We start from the raw sequence: 20,065 nt of genomic DNA on the forward strand, positions 1-20,065 counted from the left end.
ATAATTATTGACATGATTGGGAATATGCATAAGAAAAATTATGTTAATCATGGAGCCACGTAAATTTAAAGTAACTTGAGTTTCCATTTTAACAAGTTTTGAAAAATACTATATAAAAAAAAAATTTAATTTCCCTAACATTATTCATTTGAAATATGCTTTTGACCAAGTATTTTATGTAAAATTGCAAAGACATCCAACACATATCGTGCCTTGTGGAGGTACATAGCTGAAGGTGTGACCTTATTTTACTTATATAAATAATTAGGTACAATTCTTTAAGTGCAGCACATTATATTCTCCAATAAATTGCGCACATTGAATTTTGGAGAAGATAATTTTTTTTTTTTTTTTATTGGTCAATGCAATCATGTCTATGAATTTAATTAGGAAATCTAATAAATAGCCCTTAAGTAATTGTATCAAGCAACTAACCCATGTAATGCATAGAGAGTTTTGACAGAAATATTTATATATGATATATGTTTAATCGGTAAGTATTAATAAATAAATAACATCAAGTTAGAGAATAGAAAAGAACTTGTCTAATTAATTAATTGTCTTTAGAAAGTATCAAACCTAATTTGATAAATATATATATATATATATTTAACGTTAGGTTGTTTTAATTATTAAAAAAAAAATGGGAGTCCTAATTTCTTTAAACTAACTTGGTTTCTGCAAAATTTGTAACTCGAATAATCTTTTTTTTTAAGTAAAAATAATTATAATATAGAAAAATTGGACACATGTTTTACACGAAACTTTCACTTGTCATGACTTTGTTTGTAGAAGATAAAATGAAGCAATGAAGTTGAAATTGTTTTTGGATTAAGATTCTTTAGATTTATAAGTGATACTAAGAATATGACAAATTTTACAATATAAAGTTTTCAAATTAATTTGTTCCCAATCTTTTTAAAAAAGTAATTAAAACATTCTTCTTTTTTTTTTTTAATTTCACCAATTGCATTAATTGCCACATCAATCTATAAACATTTTACAATACAATTTGATTTTTTAGAATTTTTAAGATAATTCCATTATAAAATTCATAAAATCTTATTCATTTATTTTAAATGGGTGGATTAGACTGTGAACACCATCAAATTTTTGAATTTTTTTTATTAACTTATTTTAATATCTTTTTGAATTACTACATGGCAAAATTGCGGCCATTTATTCCAAAAATGAATATATAACTTGAAGTCCATAATGTGATTTTCGTAAAAACTAGGATCCTAATCCATTCCAAAAAATATAGTTACAATTTTTAACTCTATAGAAAAATGTGAACTTTCAAAAACTTATATGATAATTTTAAAAGAAATCAATAAACGCTTTCTCACACACACATGTATGTATATGTATATATGTGTGTGTGTGTGTGTGTGTCTATATATATATATATATATATATATATGTATATATGACTCTGTTTTACACACAATTTTCACCTGTCATGACTCTATTTGTAGAAACTAAAAATGAAACAATTAAGTTAGAATTCCTATAATCTTATTCATTCATTTTATTAGATTAACTGTAAACACCATTTATTTAAATAAAATTATTATCATTTTTCATATATATTTAAATTAATACATAAATATACAAACTTGAACTCCATAATGTGCGTTTCGTAAAAACTAGGGTCCTAATCCATATTGTTTTAGTCTAATTACGTAGCTCTCTCTCTCTCTCTCTCATGAACAATTTATATATTATATAGCATCGGAGGTTATCAAGGAACTTTGGACAATGAAGATAGAGCATGCATTAACTCCAAGACTCGCCGAGTTGCTGGTAAAGGCGGATTCTACGTGGGCTGAAACCCATAAAGACAAAGTAGAAGACAAGACAATTTCCTTAGGTGACATTGATGGAGGAGTAAAACTTAACAAAGGGAAAGAAAAAGTATCACTCACAATTGAAGTAGCAGGAGATGGCAGGGAGATAAAATATCGTTACACTCCAAATGAGATACGTACCCCATTGCTNAGTTGCTGGTAAAGGCGGATTCTACGTGGGCTGAAACCCATAAAGACAAAGTAGAAGACAAGACAATTTCCTTAGGTGACATTGATGGAGGAGTAAAACTTAACAAAGGGAAAGAAAAAGTATCACTCACAATTGAAGTAGCAGGAGATGGCAGGGAGATAAAATATCGTTACACTCCAAATGAGATACGTACCCCATTGCTTACTGCAGCTAGCGAAGGCATAGTAGAAATATTTGACAAGATAATTGAAGGCACCCTCAGGCAATTGAGCACCTTGATAAAGATGAGGAAAACATACTGCATGTGCCGTTGCTCACCGACAGAAAGAAATCTTTGACCGCTTAGAGCAGATGATGACGATAAGGAACTGTAGATTAGTTTCAAGATTAATATAAATGGCTACACCTTATTGCATCAAGTTGCAGACATTAAATATTATCAAGGAGACAAAGCTGGTCCTTGTTTACAATTGCAAGAGGAGTTGGAATGGCTCGAGGTAAGCTAGCAACCTTGCTAACTCTATTGACACCCCTCGTATTTAGCTTTTCGGTTTTCGTACACCCAAATTGGTTAGTAATACTTTCAATTACTTTCCGATTTATGGCTATCTGTACAAACAATCAACACCAGTAGTGTTTATCATACATAAAAATTTTTGCACTGTGAAAAATAGTTTGTGTAATAAGCTTAACCCAACACTTAATAGTTACCATTCACATCATTACAAAATGAGTAGTGCTGTAGGTACAACAAGTTTTACAAACCAATGTGTTGAAGCCACTAATCTCTTTAATTAACACGTTAATTTTTTTAAAATTTTATATGGTAAACCTTAGTACCTTTAGCATTTTTCATGAATACCCGGAAAAAAAAAAAAAAATTTGCACGTGTGGTTTGCTATTCTTGTAGCTTTTTCTATGTTTAGTACTGTCGAATGACGATGAATTAATAATGTCTGTTCTTATACATCTTCTCCACACAGCGGGTGCGGAAGATAATTCCCACTCATTATGTCATGCACCGTGACAAAGCTGGTAATACTGCAGACGAGTTTTTCGGAAAGCAACATGCTGAACTTCTGAAGAGGGCGCAAAAGTGGATTAAGGAGACTTGTCGCCTCTCTCGTTTATGCAGCTGCCTACCGTAAAACCTATTTTTAATGAAAAAGTTATTAAAAAATTAAAATTTGTGGGTCTATAAACAATAAAATTTGTGTAGAAAAATCAAATGTTGCGGTTATTGTTCAATAACCGCAACAGTAATAAACAGTAAAAAAATCAGCTGGAAAAGCTGAAAAGTAGTAAAAAAAAAAAAAAAAAGATGCAAACGCGTTGGGGAAGCGCAAAATGTGCTTCCCAAACGCACTCTAAGCATAGTAGAAACCCTTCCAAAGTAGCTACCCCGAATTTTATCCTTTAACACCAAGTACCTATATTACTGTACCATCCAAATATTACATTCCATTTTCAATGCGCAAAAGGCATGCCTTAAAATTTCAAACAAGCAAAGGAAATGCCATTTGACTTCAGAGCTCATTGGCCAAAACTGTATTCATTGAGACTCAAAATTACACAAACTAAAGTAGTAACTAGTAATCATACAAAATTTTAGAAAAATTAGATCTACAAATTGCACAATAGAGATCCATTCTACATACGAGTCTAGAAAATTTAGGTCTATAAATTGCACAATTCAGATCCAATCCACATTATAAAAGATCAACACCCTATCATTTACCTAGAGATTCCCACGCAAATGAAAAAAAAAAAATCAACCTCCTTATTAACAAGTTTTTAGTTTCATAGTAATGATTGCCTTAACAACTAACTACCTCTTACATATGCGAGGACAGAGTTTCAGATCAAACATACAGCGATGGTGGGAGCTAGGTTTAGGGTTGATGACTGTTGAGGAAAAGATTCTTTGGAACCTTAAACACACTGCATGGTGGTTGGAGCAACGATCAATGCCACTAGAGGAGTGGGAGCTAGGCTTAGGGTTTGAGAGTGAGGAACAGAGATGGAGGCAGAGGAGGAAGAGGGAAAAAAAAAAAGAGAGAAAATGTTCGCAAGAAAGAGAGAAAACTTATATAAAAAAAAATTAAAAATAAAAAATGCAAATTTCATTCTCTAACTTTGACAAAAAATCAATTCAATCATCTATGTACAATCGCTTCTAATTCAACTTTTAGCATTGGTCCACAACATTTATAATTTATGGTGACAATATATTATACTAAAAAGATATGATCCATGACATTTAGTATTTTTCTTTTATGTTAATTTATGGCGATGATATTATTAGTGAATTATGAATTGTGTAAAATTTAGAATTTATGTATTTTTTTTTTTAATTCTTAATTGTATTGAAAGTAGGACACAAATAATTTGATCATTATCTTAATTATTATTTTTTTATTTTTTTTATTTTTTCTTCTATCCTTTTTTTTTTATTGCATGTTTAAAAATACAGGTTAACTAGTAACCCAATTGACCTGATTCATTCACAACCCAAATAGAAAAACCCATTTTTTACTCGAACCCAATTAACCCGACCTGAATGGAACATGTTTGACAAGTCTTGTAAATATGAGGTGGGTCCCATAAAAAAACACTAATATATTTTATAAGATTTACTTTATAATCAAATGTCAAGTGCATACTTAGAATAATGTTAGTTTTGACAGATGATCTTTTTTTTTTTTTTTTTTTTGGCTGAGTAATTAACACATGGCCTCTTCCCTATTTCTCCAAAAAAAAAAAACAGACATCTTCCCTATTTTATAACTTCCAACAATGGGTTTTATTGAATCATAGTTTGATAACGATTTACAACGGATGCACCCACATCCCACGATCATGGAGATCTATTACANTCCCTATTTCTCCAAAAAAAAAAAAAGACATCTTCCCTATTTTATAACTTCCAACAATGGGTTTTATTGACATTATAGTTTGATAACGATTTACAACGGATGCACCCACATCCCACGATCATGGAGATCTATTACATAAGAGTGCTTTGACAAAACAAAAATCCAATACCATACCACAATTCTTTACTATGATGCTCATCAGTCCAGCTTGCACTAAAATTTCACTATTGTTCGTCGATGAATTTGCAAGATAAAAATATGGTGCAACTTCATGCAAAACTCAGTCGAATATTAATTTTATTAACAACATGAACAACTGGCAAAGCGATCCTAGATATAGGTTCATAGTACATTTCTTTCAGTAAAAGAAAAAAAAAAAAAAAACAAGTAGATACTCTTCCAGTCTCTTAGAAGAATGATAATTGATAGCAGGCTATAAAACAGAGCATACTCACAATGATGGTATGAGACCCAACTAGTCCACGCAGCGAATTGAGAGAGATAGATAGAGATGGCAAGAGATTTAGAGAATGGGAAAGAGGAAAGAGAATGGCCAAAGAAGCCCTATTTGGCTGCCTTGAGGGAAGACTGGGACGACATGAAACGTTTTTTCGACAATGATCCCGGGCGCCTCCTTTCTCCTCTGACAATTGATAAGGACACTGCGTTTCATATTGCAGCATACAGTGGAAAAAAGGAACTGCTTCAACATTTGGTTCAGCTACTACCACCCTCACGTTTGTTCGAAGCCATAAACAAGAAGAACAAACATGGTAATAATACTTTTCACGAGGTAGCCGCGACTGACGGAGTTGAAACAGCAGAATTCTTGGTTAAGAAACTCCAAGCGGCTTCTGGTGCAGACGAAGTCTGTGGAAACAGCAGACTAAAAGAGCTACTCGAGGAACGAACCCAACTTGGTGAAACCCCTCTATATAGGGCCGCTGCCTTCGGTCAGACAAAAATGGCCAAATTTTTGGCTAAAAAAATTGGGGATTCAAATTTACGTAATCACTTTCGCAGAAATGACGAAGTGTCTATTCTCCATATTGCTGTCATTGGCCAACACTTTGGTCTCTCTCTCTTTCTCTCTCACTTTCTCATATACAAAATTTATTGCTGCATTGATAGGATGCTATATCGTTTTTTTCAAGAAAAAATCATCAAATAACTTGTCTCTATCTTGAAATATGCAGAAACCGCTATATGGTTACTAGGAAAAGACAAGGGACTTGCAAAAGGTTTGGAAACAAATAACCTGACGTGTCTTCACCTGCTAGCGAAAATGCCATCTGCTTTCGGGAGTTCATCCCACATTGGCATTCTGAAGAAAATCCTCTGTTATTGTATGTCGTCGTCCAATATTTTCATTACATGTTCTTTGACTGCAGAAATATTTTTATGTGCGACTCCATTTAAGCATATATTCTTAGTATGCTTTAGAACATTAGAACAAACATAATAAAAAAAATAATAATTAATGTAAGCATGTTATTATTGCAGGGCTTCCGAGCCAGAGAGAGGATAAAGACAGCGATGATGATGATGATGCGGATAATGGTCGTGATCATAAAAAATTTTCCCCAAGTATGTACAGAAGGAATTTTCACTCCAAATATTTACTAATCACACGTGTAACTCAATCAGGATATCACTAGTATAGTCATACATCTCATGTTAGTGTAGTCATACCATGGTTTTAAAAACCGGACCGGAGGCAAAACTGGATTTGCCTTCGGTTCTTGATTTTTACCAATTTTTATTGGTTTTAGAGCATTCACAGTAGTGGAGGTATATTGCTATATTGCTAAAATTTAGCTCCACAATCACAAAATTCTTGCCGCAGCAGTGGACCTAAAACTAAAAATTTTAGCTCCACAGCTACAGTGCACATCTAAATATAGATGTGCACTGTAGCTCACATCTAAAAAAAAAAAGTAGTTTTTTATTAGGCTTCTCTCTCCTCTCTCATTAAATAATCATTTTCTATTTNTAAATTTCCCCAAGTATGTACAGAAGGAATTTTCACTCCAAATATTTACTAATCACACGTGTAACTCAATCAGGATATCACTAGTATAGTCATAACTCATGTTAGTGTAGTCATACCATGGTTTTAAAACGGACCGGAGGCAAAACTGGATTTGCCTTCGTTCTTGATTTTTACCAATTTTTATTGGTTTTACCGAACCGGACTGGTATTCGGTCCCCACTTGAACTAATTGGTCCAGTCGATTTTTAAAACCATAGTTATACTTATCATATATTATTATGTAATAAAAGTTAAGTCGTAGTTATAACTTGTATTAACTACTTGTTATTTTTTTAAACCAAATCTACACTCGTCTTGCTCCAAATAATTTTATAAAGAAATGCATAAAATTACAAACATAATTTACTCTAGGAAAACTCAATTAAAAATTTTTAAGAAATTTAGAATAGTACTTTAACTAAAACTAATACAAAAATTTTCAAAATAAAAAGGGTTTCATTATTATTTTAATCAATATTATTATATTTTTAATAAGAATCTTGGTTTTAAATATAACTTTAAGTTTTTTTTTAATGCTTTTTGTTTTTTATATATTCAATATTAATTACTCCTATATTATAGTATTTTTTAATTTACATATAATTTTTTTTTAATCATAGCACGAGCATATATATAGTACATACTAATATATATAAATACAAAATCCTCTTTCGTACTCCATACTCCACCAATTCAAAAGTTTTTTTTTCATATTATTTTTTTATCCTCACATTTTTGGGTATTGAAATTGAAAATAAAAATAAAAACAAATCCAAACCAAGTTTTTCACTGCTGAGTCCCACAGAAAATAAGAAATGAAAATAGAATGCACCCTATTTTAGAGTAACGAAACTTTGTCTAAGATATTCAAAAAAGAAACATTATCACTTGTTGAATTCCAAAATTCTCTGTTTTACACCCACGGGTGCAACATCAATGAAAGTTTTGTCCTGTTTCTATTAAAAATAAAAAATGGAAACATTAACGGGTGCAATGTAGATTGATTCACAACCAGAATGCTTAAAAGATGGATTTCCAATTCTCTAGGCTTTATCCTTTCTTAGTATATAGTGATTTACTAGTTATAGTTTTCCTTCAAAAACTTGCTCATATTCCTGATTTATATACTTTTAAAAATCAATGTTAGTGCCCAGATTTGCAGCTAAATCAAACCTCTTATTATTTTCAATGAAGACAATTTAAGATTCAAATCCGCCCTCCCCATTATACCTATCAAAATATAAGTAAAATATTATAAAAAAAAAAAAATCAATATCTAGTGAAACAGAATTTTCACCATTTTTTAAATAATTATTGACATGATTGGGAATATGCATAAGAAAAATTATGTTAATCATGGAGCCACGTAAATTTAAAGTAACTTGAGTTTCCATTTTAACAAGTTTTGAAAAATACTATATAAAAAAAAATTTTAATTTCCCTAACATTATTCATTTGAAATATGCTTTTGACCAAGTATTTTATGTAAAATTGCAGGGACATCCAACACATATCGTGCCTTGTGGAGGTACATAGCTGAAGGTGTACTTTACTTTTTACTTATATAAATAATTAGGTACAATTCTTTAAGTGCAGCACATTATATTCTCCAATAAATTGTGCACAATGAATTTTGGAGAAGATAATTTTTTTTTTTTTTTTATTGGTCAATGCAATCATGTCTATGAATTTAATTAGGAAATCTAATAAATAGCCCTTAAGTAATTGTATCAAGCAACTAACCATGTAATGCATAGAGAGTTTTGATAGAATTTATTTATATATGATATATGTTTAATCGGTAAGTATTAATAAATAAATAACATCAAGTTAGAGAATAGAAAAGAACTTGTCTAATTAATTAATTGTCTTTAGAAAGTATCAAACCTAATTTGATAATATATATATATATATATATTTAACGTTAGGTTGTTTTAATTATTAAAAAAAAAATGCGAGTCCTAATTTGTTTAAACTAACTTGGTTTCTGCAAAATTTGTAACTGAATCGAATAATCTTCTTTTTTTAAGTAAAAATAATTCTAATATAGAAAAATTGGACACATGTTTTACACGAAACTTTCACTTGTCATGACTTTGTTTGTAGAAGATAAAATGAAGCAATGAAGTTGAAATTGTTTTTGGATTAAGATTCTTTAGATTTATAAGTGATACTAAGAATATGACAAATTTTACAATATAAAGTTTTCAAATTAATTTGTTCCCAATCTTTTTAAAAAAAGTAATTAAAACATTCTTCTTCTTCTTTTTAATTTCACCAATTGCATTAATTGCCACATCAATCTATAAACATTTTACAATACAATTTGATTTTTAGAATTTTTAAGATAACTCCATTATAAAATTCATAAAATCTTATTCATTTATTTTAAATGGGTGGATTAGATTGTGAACACCATCAAATTTTTGAATTTCTTTTATTAACTTATTTTAATATCTTTTTGAATTACTACATGGCAAAATTGCGGCCATTTATTCCAAAAATGAATATATAACTTGAAGTCCATAATGTGATTTTCGTAAAAACTAGGATCTTAATCCATTCCAAAAAATATAGTTACAATTTTTAACTCTATAGAAAAATGTGAACTTTCAAAAACTTATATGATAATTTTAGAAGAAATCAATAAACGCTTTCTCACACACACGTACATGTGTGTGTGTGTGTGTGTGTGTGTGTGTGTGTGTGTGTGTGTGTGTGACTCTGTTTTACACACAATTTTCACCTGTCATGACTCTATTTGTAGAAACTAAAAATGAAACAATTAAGTTAGAATTCCTATAATCTTATTCATTCATTTTATTAGATTAATTGTAAACACCATTTATTTAAATAAAATTATTATCATTTTTCATATATATTTAAATTAATACATAAATATACAAACTTGATCTCCATAATGTGCGTTTCGTAAAAACTAGGGTCCTAATCCATATTGTTTTAGTCTAATTACGTAGCTCTCTCTCTCTCTCTCTCTCTCTCTCACTCATGAACAATTTATATATTATATAGCATCGGAGGTTATCAAGGAACTTTGGACAATGAAGATAGAGCATGCATTAACTCCAAGACTCACCGAGTTGCTGGTAAAGGCGGATTCTACGTGGGCTGAAACCCATAAAGACAAAGTAGAAGACAAGACAATTTCCTTAGGTGACATTGATGCAGGAGTAAAACTTAACAAAGGGAAAGAAAAAGTATCACTCACAATTGAAGTAGCAGGAGATGGCAGGGAGATAAAATATCGTTACACTCCAAATGAGATACGTACCCCATTGCTTACTGCAGCTAGCAAAGGCATAGTAGAAATATTTGACAAGATAATTGAAGAGCACCCTCAGGCAATTGAGCACCTTGATAAAGATGAGGAAAACATACTGCATGTGGCCGTTGCTCACCGACAGAAAGAAATCTTTGGCCGCTTAGAGCAGATGATGACGATAAGGAACTGTAGATTAGTTTCAAGGATTAATATAAATGGCTACACCTTATTGCATCAAGTTGCAGACATTAAATATTATCAAGGAGACAAAGCTGGTCCTTGTTTACAATTGCAAGAGGAGTTGGAATGGCTCGAGGTAAGCTAGCAACCTTGCTAACTCTATTGACACCCCTCGTATTTAGCTTTATCGGTTTTCGTACACCCAAATTGGTTAGTAATTACTTTCCGATTTATGGCTATCTGTACAAACAATCAACACCAGTAGTGTTTATCATACATAAAAATTTTTGCACTGTGAAAAATAGTTTGTGTAATAAGATTAACCCAACACTTAACAGTTACCATTCACATCATTACAAAATGAGTAGTGCTGTAGGTACAACAAGTTTTACAAACCAATGTGTTGAAGCCACTAATCTCTTTAATTAACACGTTAATTTTTTTAAAATTTTATATGGTAAACCTTAGTACCTTTAGCATTTTTCATGAATACCCGGAAAAAAAAAAATTTGCACGTGTGGTTTGCTATTCTTGTAGCTTTTTCTATGTTTAGTACTGTCGAATGACGATGAACTAATAATGTCTATTCTTATACATCTTCTCCACACAAAGGGTGCGGAAGATAATTCCCACTCATTATGTCATGCACCGTGACAATGCTGGTAATACTGCAGACGAGTTTTTCGAAAAGCAACATGCTGAACTTCTCGAGAGGGCGCAAAAGTGGATTAAGGAGACTTCTCAATCGTGCTCTGCCGTCTCTGTACTTGTCGCCTCTCTCGTTTATGCAGCTGCATACCAACCCCCAGGAGATCTTGAAAGTGAACGTAACACTGTGGCCTTCAAGGTCTTCACAGTCATGGATGTTACCGCCCTTGCGTGCTCCTTGACATCTGTTGTCACGTTCCTCTCGATCCTCTCATCTCCTTTTGAGTATGACGATTTCCGCACAGCTCTCCCGCGGAAGCTGGCAGTAGGTTTCTCGTTGCTCTTCATATCCGTGATAACGACCATGATTTCTTTCGGAGCAACTATTTTTCTCATCCTTCATTTTGAAAAGAAAGTTTGGACTAATACTCTGATTTATACCGCTGCATTCTTTCCTGTGTCTGTGTTTGCGCTTACACAATTCCCGTTGTATTCTGCATTCATCAAAACCTTGCTGACTCTATACAAGAAAATAGTGAAGGTGGTAAATCCACGGAAACTCATTCCTCGGTATTTGAGGACCTCTAAAAGCAAGACTTGTTGAGATTTAATGTGATTTACTTTTGGATTTTCATTATGTAATGGGGTTTATTTAGTTCCCATCATGAACTAAAAATGTCAAAGATGGTCTATTATCATATTCCATTATTTCCATATAATTGTATTGGCTTGATCAATATATATATAATAAAACAACAAGAAATTAGATATTTCTCGTCATTGTGTGAGCTTCATTAATGATAAAGGAACTTCCTTATAACTTCATTTTGTTTTGTTTTTGAATTTTGTCAAAACCATTTATGTGCTGCATGTTATGTTTTTGTTTCGTGCATTATTGAGGTCCTCACTGAGAGGAAAACAATACATTGGAAGAGACTCTAATTAAGAAATTAATATAACATATATGAACAACATTTAATCCAAAAGGTATGAGCCTATAATTTTAGCTCCAATTATTTTATATTAATCACTTACTCCTATCATTATTATTTAATATAGGACTTTCACTCACGCTTATAGTGTAATATTATCCCAACCCTAATTACATGATTAATTTATGGGGATTATTTACTAAGCCATTATTTTGATTAATCTATAATATATTATTAAAAGAAAGTTGTATGACATTTTATTTTGACAAGGTTCTCTAAATAATTTATGAGGGCTTTTGGAATATATATGTGTGTGTGTAATTTCTGGTTGGGTGTAGAAATTGAAGAAAACAATGGGGATTTTAGACTTATTTATTTTTAGAAGTTGGCCTCCTCTATTTTAAGATTAATGGTTTCCTAAAGTTCTAAATCCTTAAGTCACTTCAAATCACTTCAAATATTTTGATGACCCTTCCAATAGTTAATTAAACATAAGGGTATATTTGAACTTTCAGTGGTTGGGTTGATTGAAAATTTTGAAAAGAAAAAGGACCATAATAGTTAAAGCCACTGTTCATTGAGGCTTCAGTCGTTGTCTCCCCCATTATCAAGTCACCAACTTCCATAACCTTCAACAACTTCCTTGACCTTCCAACACTAGGCAGGCATCTATGCACTAGGAAGGCATCATCCCTATACATGGTCTTACAACTTTTTGAAGACATGTGGGTTAATGTTTTTAATAGGATAAAGAATTAAGTATATTTTTTTTTTTTTTTCCTTATAAAGGTGCCGTTGCTACGTGGGATTTTAATAAGTAAAAAAATATATATATATATGTTAATGAGTAATATAGTATAAAAAAAATTATAATGTTTTATGTGAGGATATAAGAATACATTTATACCGACCTCATTTTTTTTCTTCTCAATCAATCAAATTTTTTTTTTCATCATTCTATTTTTTCACACTTCCAACCAAATATAGAAGAAGAAAATTAAAATCTTTTCTATCCTCATTATTTTCCACTCCCTTTCATTTTCTACTTTTTCATCTTTCCAATTAAACGGACCACAACTCCCTAGAAAGACCCTACTTTGGGAATTCATTGTAAACACTTGAGTATAATAAAAATATAACTAAAGACTTCCTTAGTAGATGTAGGCCAAACAATAATATCTTGTCTCTCTCTCTCCCTTAACCCTTTAATTTAACAGTAAAATTTTATTGTGGGACAAGCTTTAAAACACAAGCCCACTCCATTCCATATCACAATTTACAAGATAGATTTTTAACAAAGTAGTTGATAGAATATTTATATTTTGGTTGCAGCGGAAGAGATGATTAAAGACAAAAAGGTGAAAGTTATTATTGGAATGCACACATGGCATGAAGCAGCTCTAGTAGCCAATCTAGGAGGTCAAGCTAATGTTCCGGTTATTTCCTTTGCTGCTCCAGCCATCACTCCACCACTAATGCCACTTCGCTGGCCTTTCTTGATACAAATGTCTACAAATGGTTCCGAACAAATAAAATGCATTGCAGATATTGTTCATGCATACAATTGGCAAAGGGTCGTAGCAATTTATGAAGATGAAGTATATGGTGGTGATTCTGGGAAGTTATCACTCTTATCTGAGGCTCTTCAAACTGTTGGTTCAGAGATTGAGTACCGTTTGATCCTTCCGCCATTTTCTTCTTTGTCTGATCCAGAAGGGTTTGTTCATGAAGAGCTGGTTAAGCTTCTGAAAACACAATCTCGAGTTTTTATTGTTCTTGATTCATCATTAACAATGGTGATTCACTTGTTTAGACAAGCTAAGAAGATGGGACTTGTAGGAGGAGAATCAGCTTGGGTAATTCCAGAGAGCATTACAAGTTTGTTGGACTCTGTTAACAACTCTGTTATTTCATCCATGGAAGGCGCTTTAGGAATCAAAACCTATTATTCTGAAGGCAGTTCAAAGTACCAAGATTTTCATGCCCAATTCCGGAGAATTTTCAGAACTGAATATCCTGAGGAAGATAATTCCGAACCTGGGATTTTTGCACTGAGAGCATACGATAGCATTCGAATTATTATACAAGCAATAGAAAGAATGACTAGTAACTCTAGTAGTCCAGAGATGTTGTTACACAATATGCTGTCAACCAATTTCGCTGGTTTAAGTGGCAAAATACATTTTGAAGAAAACAAGCTTTCTGATACTCCTGTTTTGAGGATTGTAAATGTGGTTGGGAAGAAATACAAAGAAATAGACTTCTGGATACCAGACTTAGGGTTCTCCATGATTTCTTCTAAAGAAAAAATTGAAGAAAAATATGGAAGTGGAGATTTTAATGATACCACAAATACTTTGGTTGGTCCAGTAATTTGGCCAGGGAACCTAAAAGAAACTCCAAAAGGTTGGGAAATGCCAACTACTGCAAAGCCATTGAAAATTGGTGTTCCAGGCAGAACAACATTTGATAAGTTTGTGAAGGTCGATACCAATAGGAATTATTATGATGGTTTCTGCATTCGAATGTTTCACAAGGCGTTAGACCTCTTAGGGTATGATTTGCCTTACGAATTTGAGGCCTATAATGGCACCTACAATGATCTGGTTTATCATGTTTTTAATAAGGTTAGACTTCTTCTCTCCTTTCATTCATTGATAATTTAGAGTTAATAAACATCTGGTTCATACACTACAAACATACCACTTAAATTATTCTGCCCATTAAGTATTGTAGATGCACATTTTATGTATTGTTATTAACATTAACAGACAACACTTCTGTTTATGTATTGTTATTAACACAAACAAGCAATCCTAAATTCTTCTCTGCCTTTCATTTATTGATAAGTCATTATTTATAAACTCCATGTGTACACACTACAAACATAACAATTCTGGCCGTTGAATTTTCCATGTGCACAATTTCTATTTTTTTTAACGTAAACAAGCAACCCCATATTCTAAAACCATCATCCATATGTGCTTTTGATACACCAAGTCAGCAAGTAGAAGATTAACCATACATAAGCCCCATTTGGTTGGGTGATTTTAGAAGGATGAAAAAGGGAAAAGAAAAGTGGAGAGTAAGTGGTATTTTTGGATGATTGGTTAGAACTTAGGAGAGTAAATAGGAAGGAAAATTGGTGGGACACGATGCAATCTTTCCAAATCAGGGGAAAAACTAAAGAGAAAATGGGACCACATTATTTGGACAAAAATGTCCTTATCCAACATGCAACGTTCTTATCCTTTTTGTCTTTTTCTCCTTTGTTTTCTTGTCTCTTCCCCCAACCAGCGTTCACTTCGTAGTAATAATAATAATAATAATAATAAAATGTCCTTATGCAGCATGCAACGTTCTTATGCTTTTTGTCTTTTTTCTTCTTTGTTTTCTTGTCTCTTCCCCCGACCAGCGTTCACTTCGTAATAATAATAATAATAATAATAATAATAATTATTATTATTATTATTATTATCACTTTTTCTTATCAAATATTAGCTTAATAGTAAATTTATATAATTATATTTTCGACCTTCTCATTTTTTTTTTCCTTAATCAAACAAAATAATATTTCATCTCTTTATTTTTTTATTCTCAATCAAACATTATGAGGAAAAATTGAAATCTCTTTTATCTTTCCACTTTTTTATTTATTTCGATTTTCTATGTTCTTACTTTTCTATCCCCTAATCAATCATGCTCCAAGAGATTCTATAGATCAAATTAGTCTCATAAACTGTAGCAAGTAGATGAATCAAGTAAATGAAATTCATTTGGAATTGTTTTGTTGTTGGTTTCCACGAATCCTGAAACTTCTCATTGTCACTTGTAATTCAAAAGCATTCATTTTGCAATACCATTCTGATTACTTATAGAAATTGACTTGGTCATTCTATAAGAGAGACGCCCCTTGGAAGAGCAAGAAATCTTAAACTAAAATTGACTATAGCTAAACTGACTAGTATTATAGACTTTTTTTTTTTAAATTTATTTTTTAATTTTTTATTATATATATATATATCTATTATTTGGTTACAATTATAAGTTTCTGATTAAGATTTTATCCTTGTTATCATGTTGGTCCAAATACAACAAAAGACATATGATGCTGTCATTGGTGACATGACCATACTAGCCGACCGGTTGCAATACGTGGATTTTACCCTTCCATATGCTGAGTCAGGTTTGGCCATGATAGTTCCAACAAAACTTGAGGGGTCACGATTGATGTTTACGAAGCCTTTCACCAGGGACATGTGGTTGGTGACTGCTGCCATCATGATATACACAATGCTCATTGTTTGGTTCCTGGAGCGCCAATCCAATCCAGAATTTAGTGGCCCATTGAAGAATCAGCTTAGCACTGCACTTTGGTTTACCTTCTCCTCTTTGTTCTTTGCACATAGTAAGTATCAATTTGATCTATAGAGCCCATGACATGCAATTACGTTTGTAGAAGCCTAAATATGTGCAGTAGTGAGTCCACCATTGAAAAATTTGTATTGGAAAGTGCATTTAAATTGGCTGAATGTATAATATTCTCTTGGCTGCGCTTTATTTATCATCAATAGATTCAACATGTTAATTATCACCACAGAGATATGGTCAAATTTAATTAGAGTGCTTCTAAATGAAATTATGCTTACTAGCAAAATGAACTCATATCACATTGTTTTGTGTTGCAGGGGAAAAAATCAGTAACAGCTTAACACGTTTGGTGATTGTAGTGTGGCTGTTTATCGTATTGATCCTAACCTCAAGCTATACTGCTAGTTTGTCTTCTTTGCTCACAGTGCAAAAACTACAACCAAATGTCACAGATATCGAGTGGTTAAAGATGAACAACTTGAAAATTGGTTGCGATGGTGACTCATTTGTAAGGAATTATTTAGAGAATGTGCTTCAGTTCAAGCCAGAAAATATTGTGAACGTCAGCAGTGAAGACCGATACACTGGTGAATTCAAAAGCAACAACATAGCTGCTGCCTTTCTTGAACTTCCCTACGAGAAAGTTTTCCTTAATAAGCATTGCAAGGGTTACACTGCTACCATACGCACCAACAGATTTGGAGGATTGGGCTTTGTGAGTACTAACTCCAACATTATGCCAAACCTCATGTCTTTAAATATACTTTTGCTTTGACCATCTTAAAACAAATGTACCGTAAGTTTTCTACAAAGCACAGACACATGTATAGATATATACGCTTAAATTTACACCCCTAATAACTTTTTATATGTTGTTCAGTGTGTTTCATAATTCATACATATACGATTATTTGAGTTTCCAGTATAGCCAATAAAATAGCCCTTAAGGTTTAAAACTAAACCCTTTCTACTTTTTCCGGTTTTTAGGAATGTTCTTTGAAATTAACCTGTTTCTACTACTAAAGAGTCTAATAGATATCTTATCCTGCTTCCTATCCAGGTCTTCCCAAAAGGCTCACCAATTGCAAGGGATTTTTCTGAAGCAGTTTTAAAGCTATCAGAGAATGGAGAGACAAAGTTACTTGAGGATGAATGGTTGACTCCCTCACATGAGTGCTCAACTAACATAACTTCCAGTGAACCAGAAAGCTTGGGCCTCCAGAGCTTTGGGGTTCTCTATCTAATATCTTTTGCCACTTCTACCATTTGTCTATTTCTATCCCTAATTCGCTTAAACATAAATCGTCAGCGACATCAAGATGCTACCGAAGGAAATGCAACTCCCGATGAAGAGATTGCTTGGAAGGAGGCAATTAAACTGGTTAGAGACTTTTATATTAGAAATCCAAGAAGAGTCGCAACTCTGGCAGACACATCAGATACAACTCAAGACACCACGGATGTAAATGACTGCTCTTCGAGATGGGAATTCAGTAGCACTTTTGACACTCCAGAGCACCTTGAGCTTGAGTCCTCCTTGCCTGTACGAATTGAAATGCAATTAAACTCCCGATCATGAAAAAGAAACAGAGAGATTTGAAAAAAAACTACCTTAGATATTAAGATTTTGTGTGCATAACTGTCTTGTAAGTAGTATCTTTTCTCATATTCTGATATATGATATATTTTTTACAAGTTGTCAGAACTATAAAACAATTCCGCTGAATGCAAAAAAGTTGTCATTAACACAAACAGATGCATTCCCAGACTAAGACGCATATAAAGTCTCCTAAATCAATTTAAATTGCTGATTAGAGCAGCTAAATTTGAATTGATTAGAAGAATTCAAAGAACTAAATCATTGCAACATGAATCTAGTAAAAAGTATATGCAAATTTCATTATGATCAAAATCCGTATCATCTCAATAATCGTGTGCATGAAAACGACCACATCAATAGTCAAAGCCCACATTGGTATTCTGTCACCCAAGAAATCTATCAATATATGCACCGCCGTGCCCACCACCTTGGGATATTTTATCGTGGAAGAATAAATTGCTACGCCAACATCTTCCTATACTCTCCATTCTTCTTATGTTCAACACATGGCTCTTTGTGATTTCACACTCTTCTTCGTACATAACAGTCTCATTAACATTCCCCGTCATATTTCAACTCATAAAGTTTTTAAATTTTGTGTCAAATTAGTTAATTTAGTATAGAAAACAAGAAGTCCAATATAAATAAATCATAAAAAACCTATTAATATATCTAACTCTAGGTATAAAATTAAAATAAGAAATTTTGAATTATTTTACTTTTATGAGCCTTTTTTTTTTTTTTGTGTAACTAAAAATAATTTAAATTTGCAAGTCATTTATGTAATACTATGAATATGTGTGGTCCGTTACTTATTAGGTATAAACATACATATATATATATATATATATCTATGTATGTGTGTTAACTGTGATTTTTTTAATTGTATCCGTGCATACGCACAAAGTTCTAAATTGGTATGATATTCATTTAGATAGAAGTATTAGGATGTGCTAGGTATAGATGTGTGGTTAATATAACATAATCTAGCTCATATCCATTGGACCTAGGCTTATTGGGTTAAGTGTGTCTCCACACATACAATCCTGAAAAAAGACCTAATAAATTAAAATACCAATACAAATATATGAGATATTGAGACACAAAAATAAAACAATTTTTTTTTTGGCCTATTGGGTTAAGTGTGTCTCCACACATACAATCCTGAAAAAAAAAAAAAAAAAAAACCTAATAAATTAAAATACCAATACAAAAAATGAGCTACTAGAATAAAATTGCGAAAATAAGTAAATACACCTCAATGTCAGCATCTGGGATATGCCTAACCCCAATGTCATCTAGTATGCTGTAAGTGGCCCAAAAAACATCTAATCTCTTGGAAGTATCTACCATAGACTTAAATCTACTCACTTTTGCCTATCCAAGGAGAATGAAATGATGAAACCAAAATGGAGAAGGGGAGAAAGATCAGGAAAACTTACTAGGATGGACAAGGAAAGGAGTGGGTCACCCTAGGAAGCTCAAACCTTTCAAGATTGAACGGGCTCTCTTGAAGAAATGGAGAAATGTGAGAGAAAGAGTTAAGAAGCAGAAGAAATGGGAGCCCAGAAATTGGTCTGGGTTCCCTTTATATATGAAAGGAGGGAGCGGGAAACAACAAGAACGACTCTTGGGTTCCCGCGCCCACTCCATTTTCCCAAAATACCATTCGGTCGTCCAATTGGACATGCGTCATGCATCGAAATGATAAAAGAACAGTCTTGTTTGAAGCAATAACATTTTAGGCCAAAATACAAAACTTACCCTATAAGTTTCACAACTTTTCATTTCAGTTTTTAAGTTTGCATTTTGTCATTTCAGGCCTCTAAGTTTCAAATCTCCTCAATTAAGTCCTTTGTTAAGTCACATCTGTATTTGTCGTTAACTTACCCAAAACAGCGTCGATTTGGCTATAATTTAATATTTAATTATTTAATTCTTGATTTTAAAAAATGTTAATTAAAAGAAACATGAAATTAAAATAACCCATTTACCCCACGGGAACAAAAAAATCCCCAGCCTAACCTAAATGTGAGAGATTAAAAGAGGGTGAAATAGCGAAAGAGAGATTGAGAGGAAGAAAGAGGTGTTTTCGATGGCTCTGCTCCAGGGTTTCTTGGTGGCTTAGCTCCACTCCAGAAG

General features: G+C 32.4%; 2 protein-coding genes across 4 annotated transcripts; both read left to right on the plus strand.

The window, feature by feature from the left end:
• Window positions 1-5,373: 5,373 nt before the first annotated feature.
• On the plus strand, window positions 5,374-10,550 carry LOC136063952 (uncharacterized). The gene is made up of 5 exons (XM_065765012.1): window positions 5,374-5,950; window positions 6,074-6,223; window positions 6,381-6,464; window positions 8,407-8,451; window positions 9,943-10,550. The coding sequence occupies exons 1-5, from the start codon at window positions 5,389-5,391 to the stop codon at window positions 10,515-10,517; spliced, it is 1,416 nt and encodes a 471-aa protein (XP_065621084.1). The 5' UTR covers window positions 5,374-5,388; the 3' UTR covers window positions 10,518-10,550.
• A 2,713-nt stretch (window positions 10,551-13,263) lies between these two features.
• LOC111997398 (glutamate receptor 2.7) lies at window positions 13,264-18,018 on the plus strand. 3 transcript variants are annotated; one of them, XR_010625358.1, is made up of 5 exons: window positions 13,264-14,579; window positions 16,054-16,360; window positions 16,641-17,119; window positions 17,204-17,271; window positions 17,384-17,472. XR_010625358.1 is itself a non-coding variant. In XM_065764547.1 (4 exons), the coding sequence occupies exons 1-3, from the start codon at window positions 13,293-13,295 to the stop codon at window positions 17,096-17,098; spliced, it is 2,052 nt and encodes a 683-aa protein (XP_065620619.1). In that variant the 5' UTR covers window positions 13,264-13,292; the 3' UTR covers window positions 17,099-17,119; window positions 17,384-17,473. The 3 variants fall into 3 exon arrangements, 2 of the variants coding, with proteins under 2 accessions (XP_065620619.1, XP_065620614.1); XM_065764547.1 differs by lacking the exon at window positions 17,204-17,271 and having other exon boundaries at window positions 17,384-17,473; XM_065764542.1 differs by lacking the exon at window positions 17,204-17,271 and having other exon boundaries at window positions 13,265-14,579; window positions 16,641-17,038; window positions 17,384-18,018.
• Window positions 18,019-20,065: the final 2,047 nt, after the last annotated feature.

Source organism: Quercus suber, unplaced genomic scaffold (assembly GCF_002906115.3).
Source record: "Quercus suber isolate HL8 unplaced genomic scaffold, Cork oak 2.0 scaffold_22, whole genome shotgun sequence".
NCBI lineage: Eukaryota > Viridiplantae > Streptophyta > Magnoliopsida > Fagales > Fagaceae > Quercus > Quercus suber.

What these genes read in the sequence shown, in the direction of transcription:
- LOC111997398 (XM_065764542.1), top strand. Translation starts at nt 13,293, where the DNA reads ATGATTAAAGACAAAAAGGTGAAAGTTATTATTGGAATGCACACATGG. An exon ending in TTTATCATGTTTTTAATAAG is followed by an intron (nt 14,580 to 16,053) that starts GTTAGACTTCTT and finishes ATACAACAAAAG; the next exon opens with ACATATGATGCTGTCATTGG. An exon ending in CTCTTTGTTCTTTGCACATA is followed by an intron (nt 16,361 to 16,640) that starts GTAAGTATCAAT and finishes TTTGTGTTGCAG; the next exon opens with GGGAAAAAATCAGTAACAGC.
- LOC136063952 (XM_065765012.1), top strand. Translation starts at nt 5,389, where the DNA reads ATGGCAAGAGATTTAGAGAATGGGAAAGAGGAAAGAGAATGGCCAAAG. An exon ending in TGTCATTGGCCAACACTTTG is followed by an intron (nt 5,951 to 6,073) that starts GTCTCTCTCTCT and finishes TGAAATATGCAG; the next exon opens with AAACCGCTATATGGTTACTA. An exon ending in TCATAAAAAATTTTCCCCAA is followed by an intron (nt 6,465 to 8,406) that starts GTATGTACAGAA and finishes GTAAAATTGCAG; the next exon opens with GGACATCCAACACATATCGT.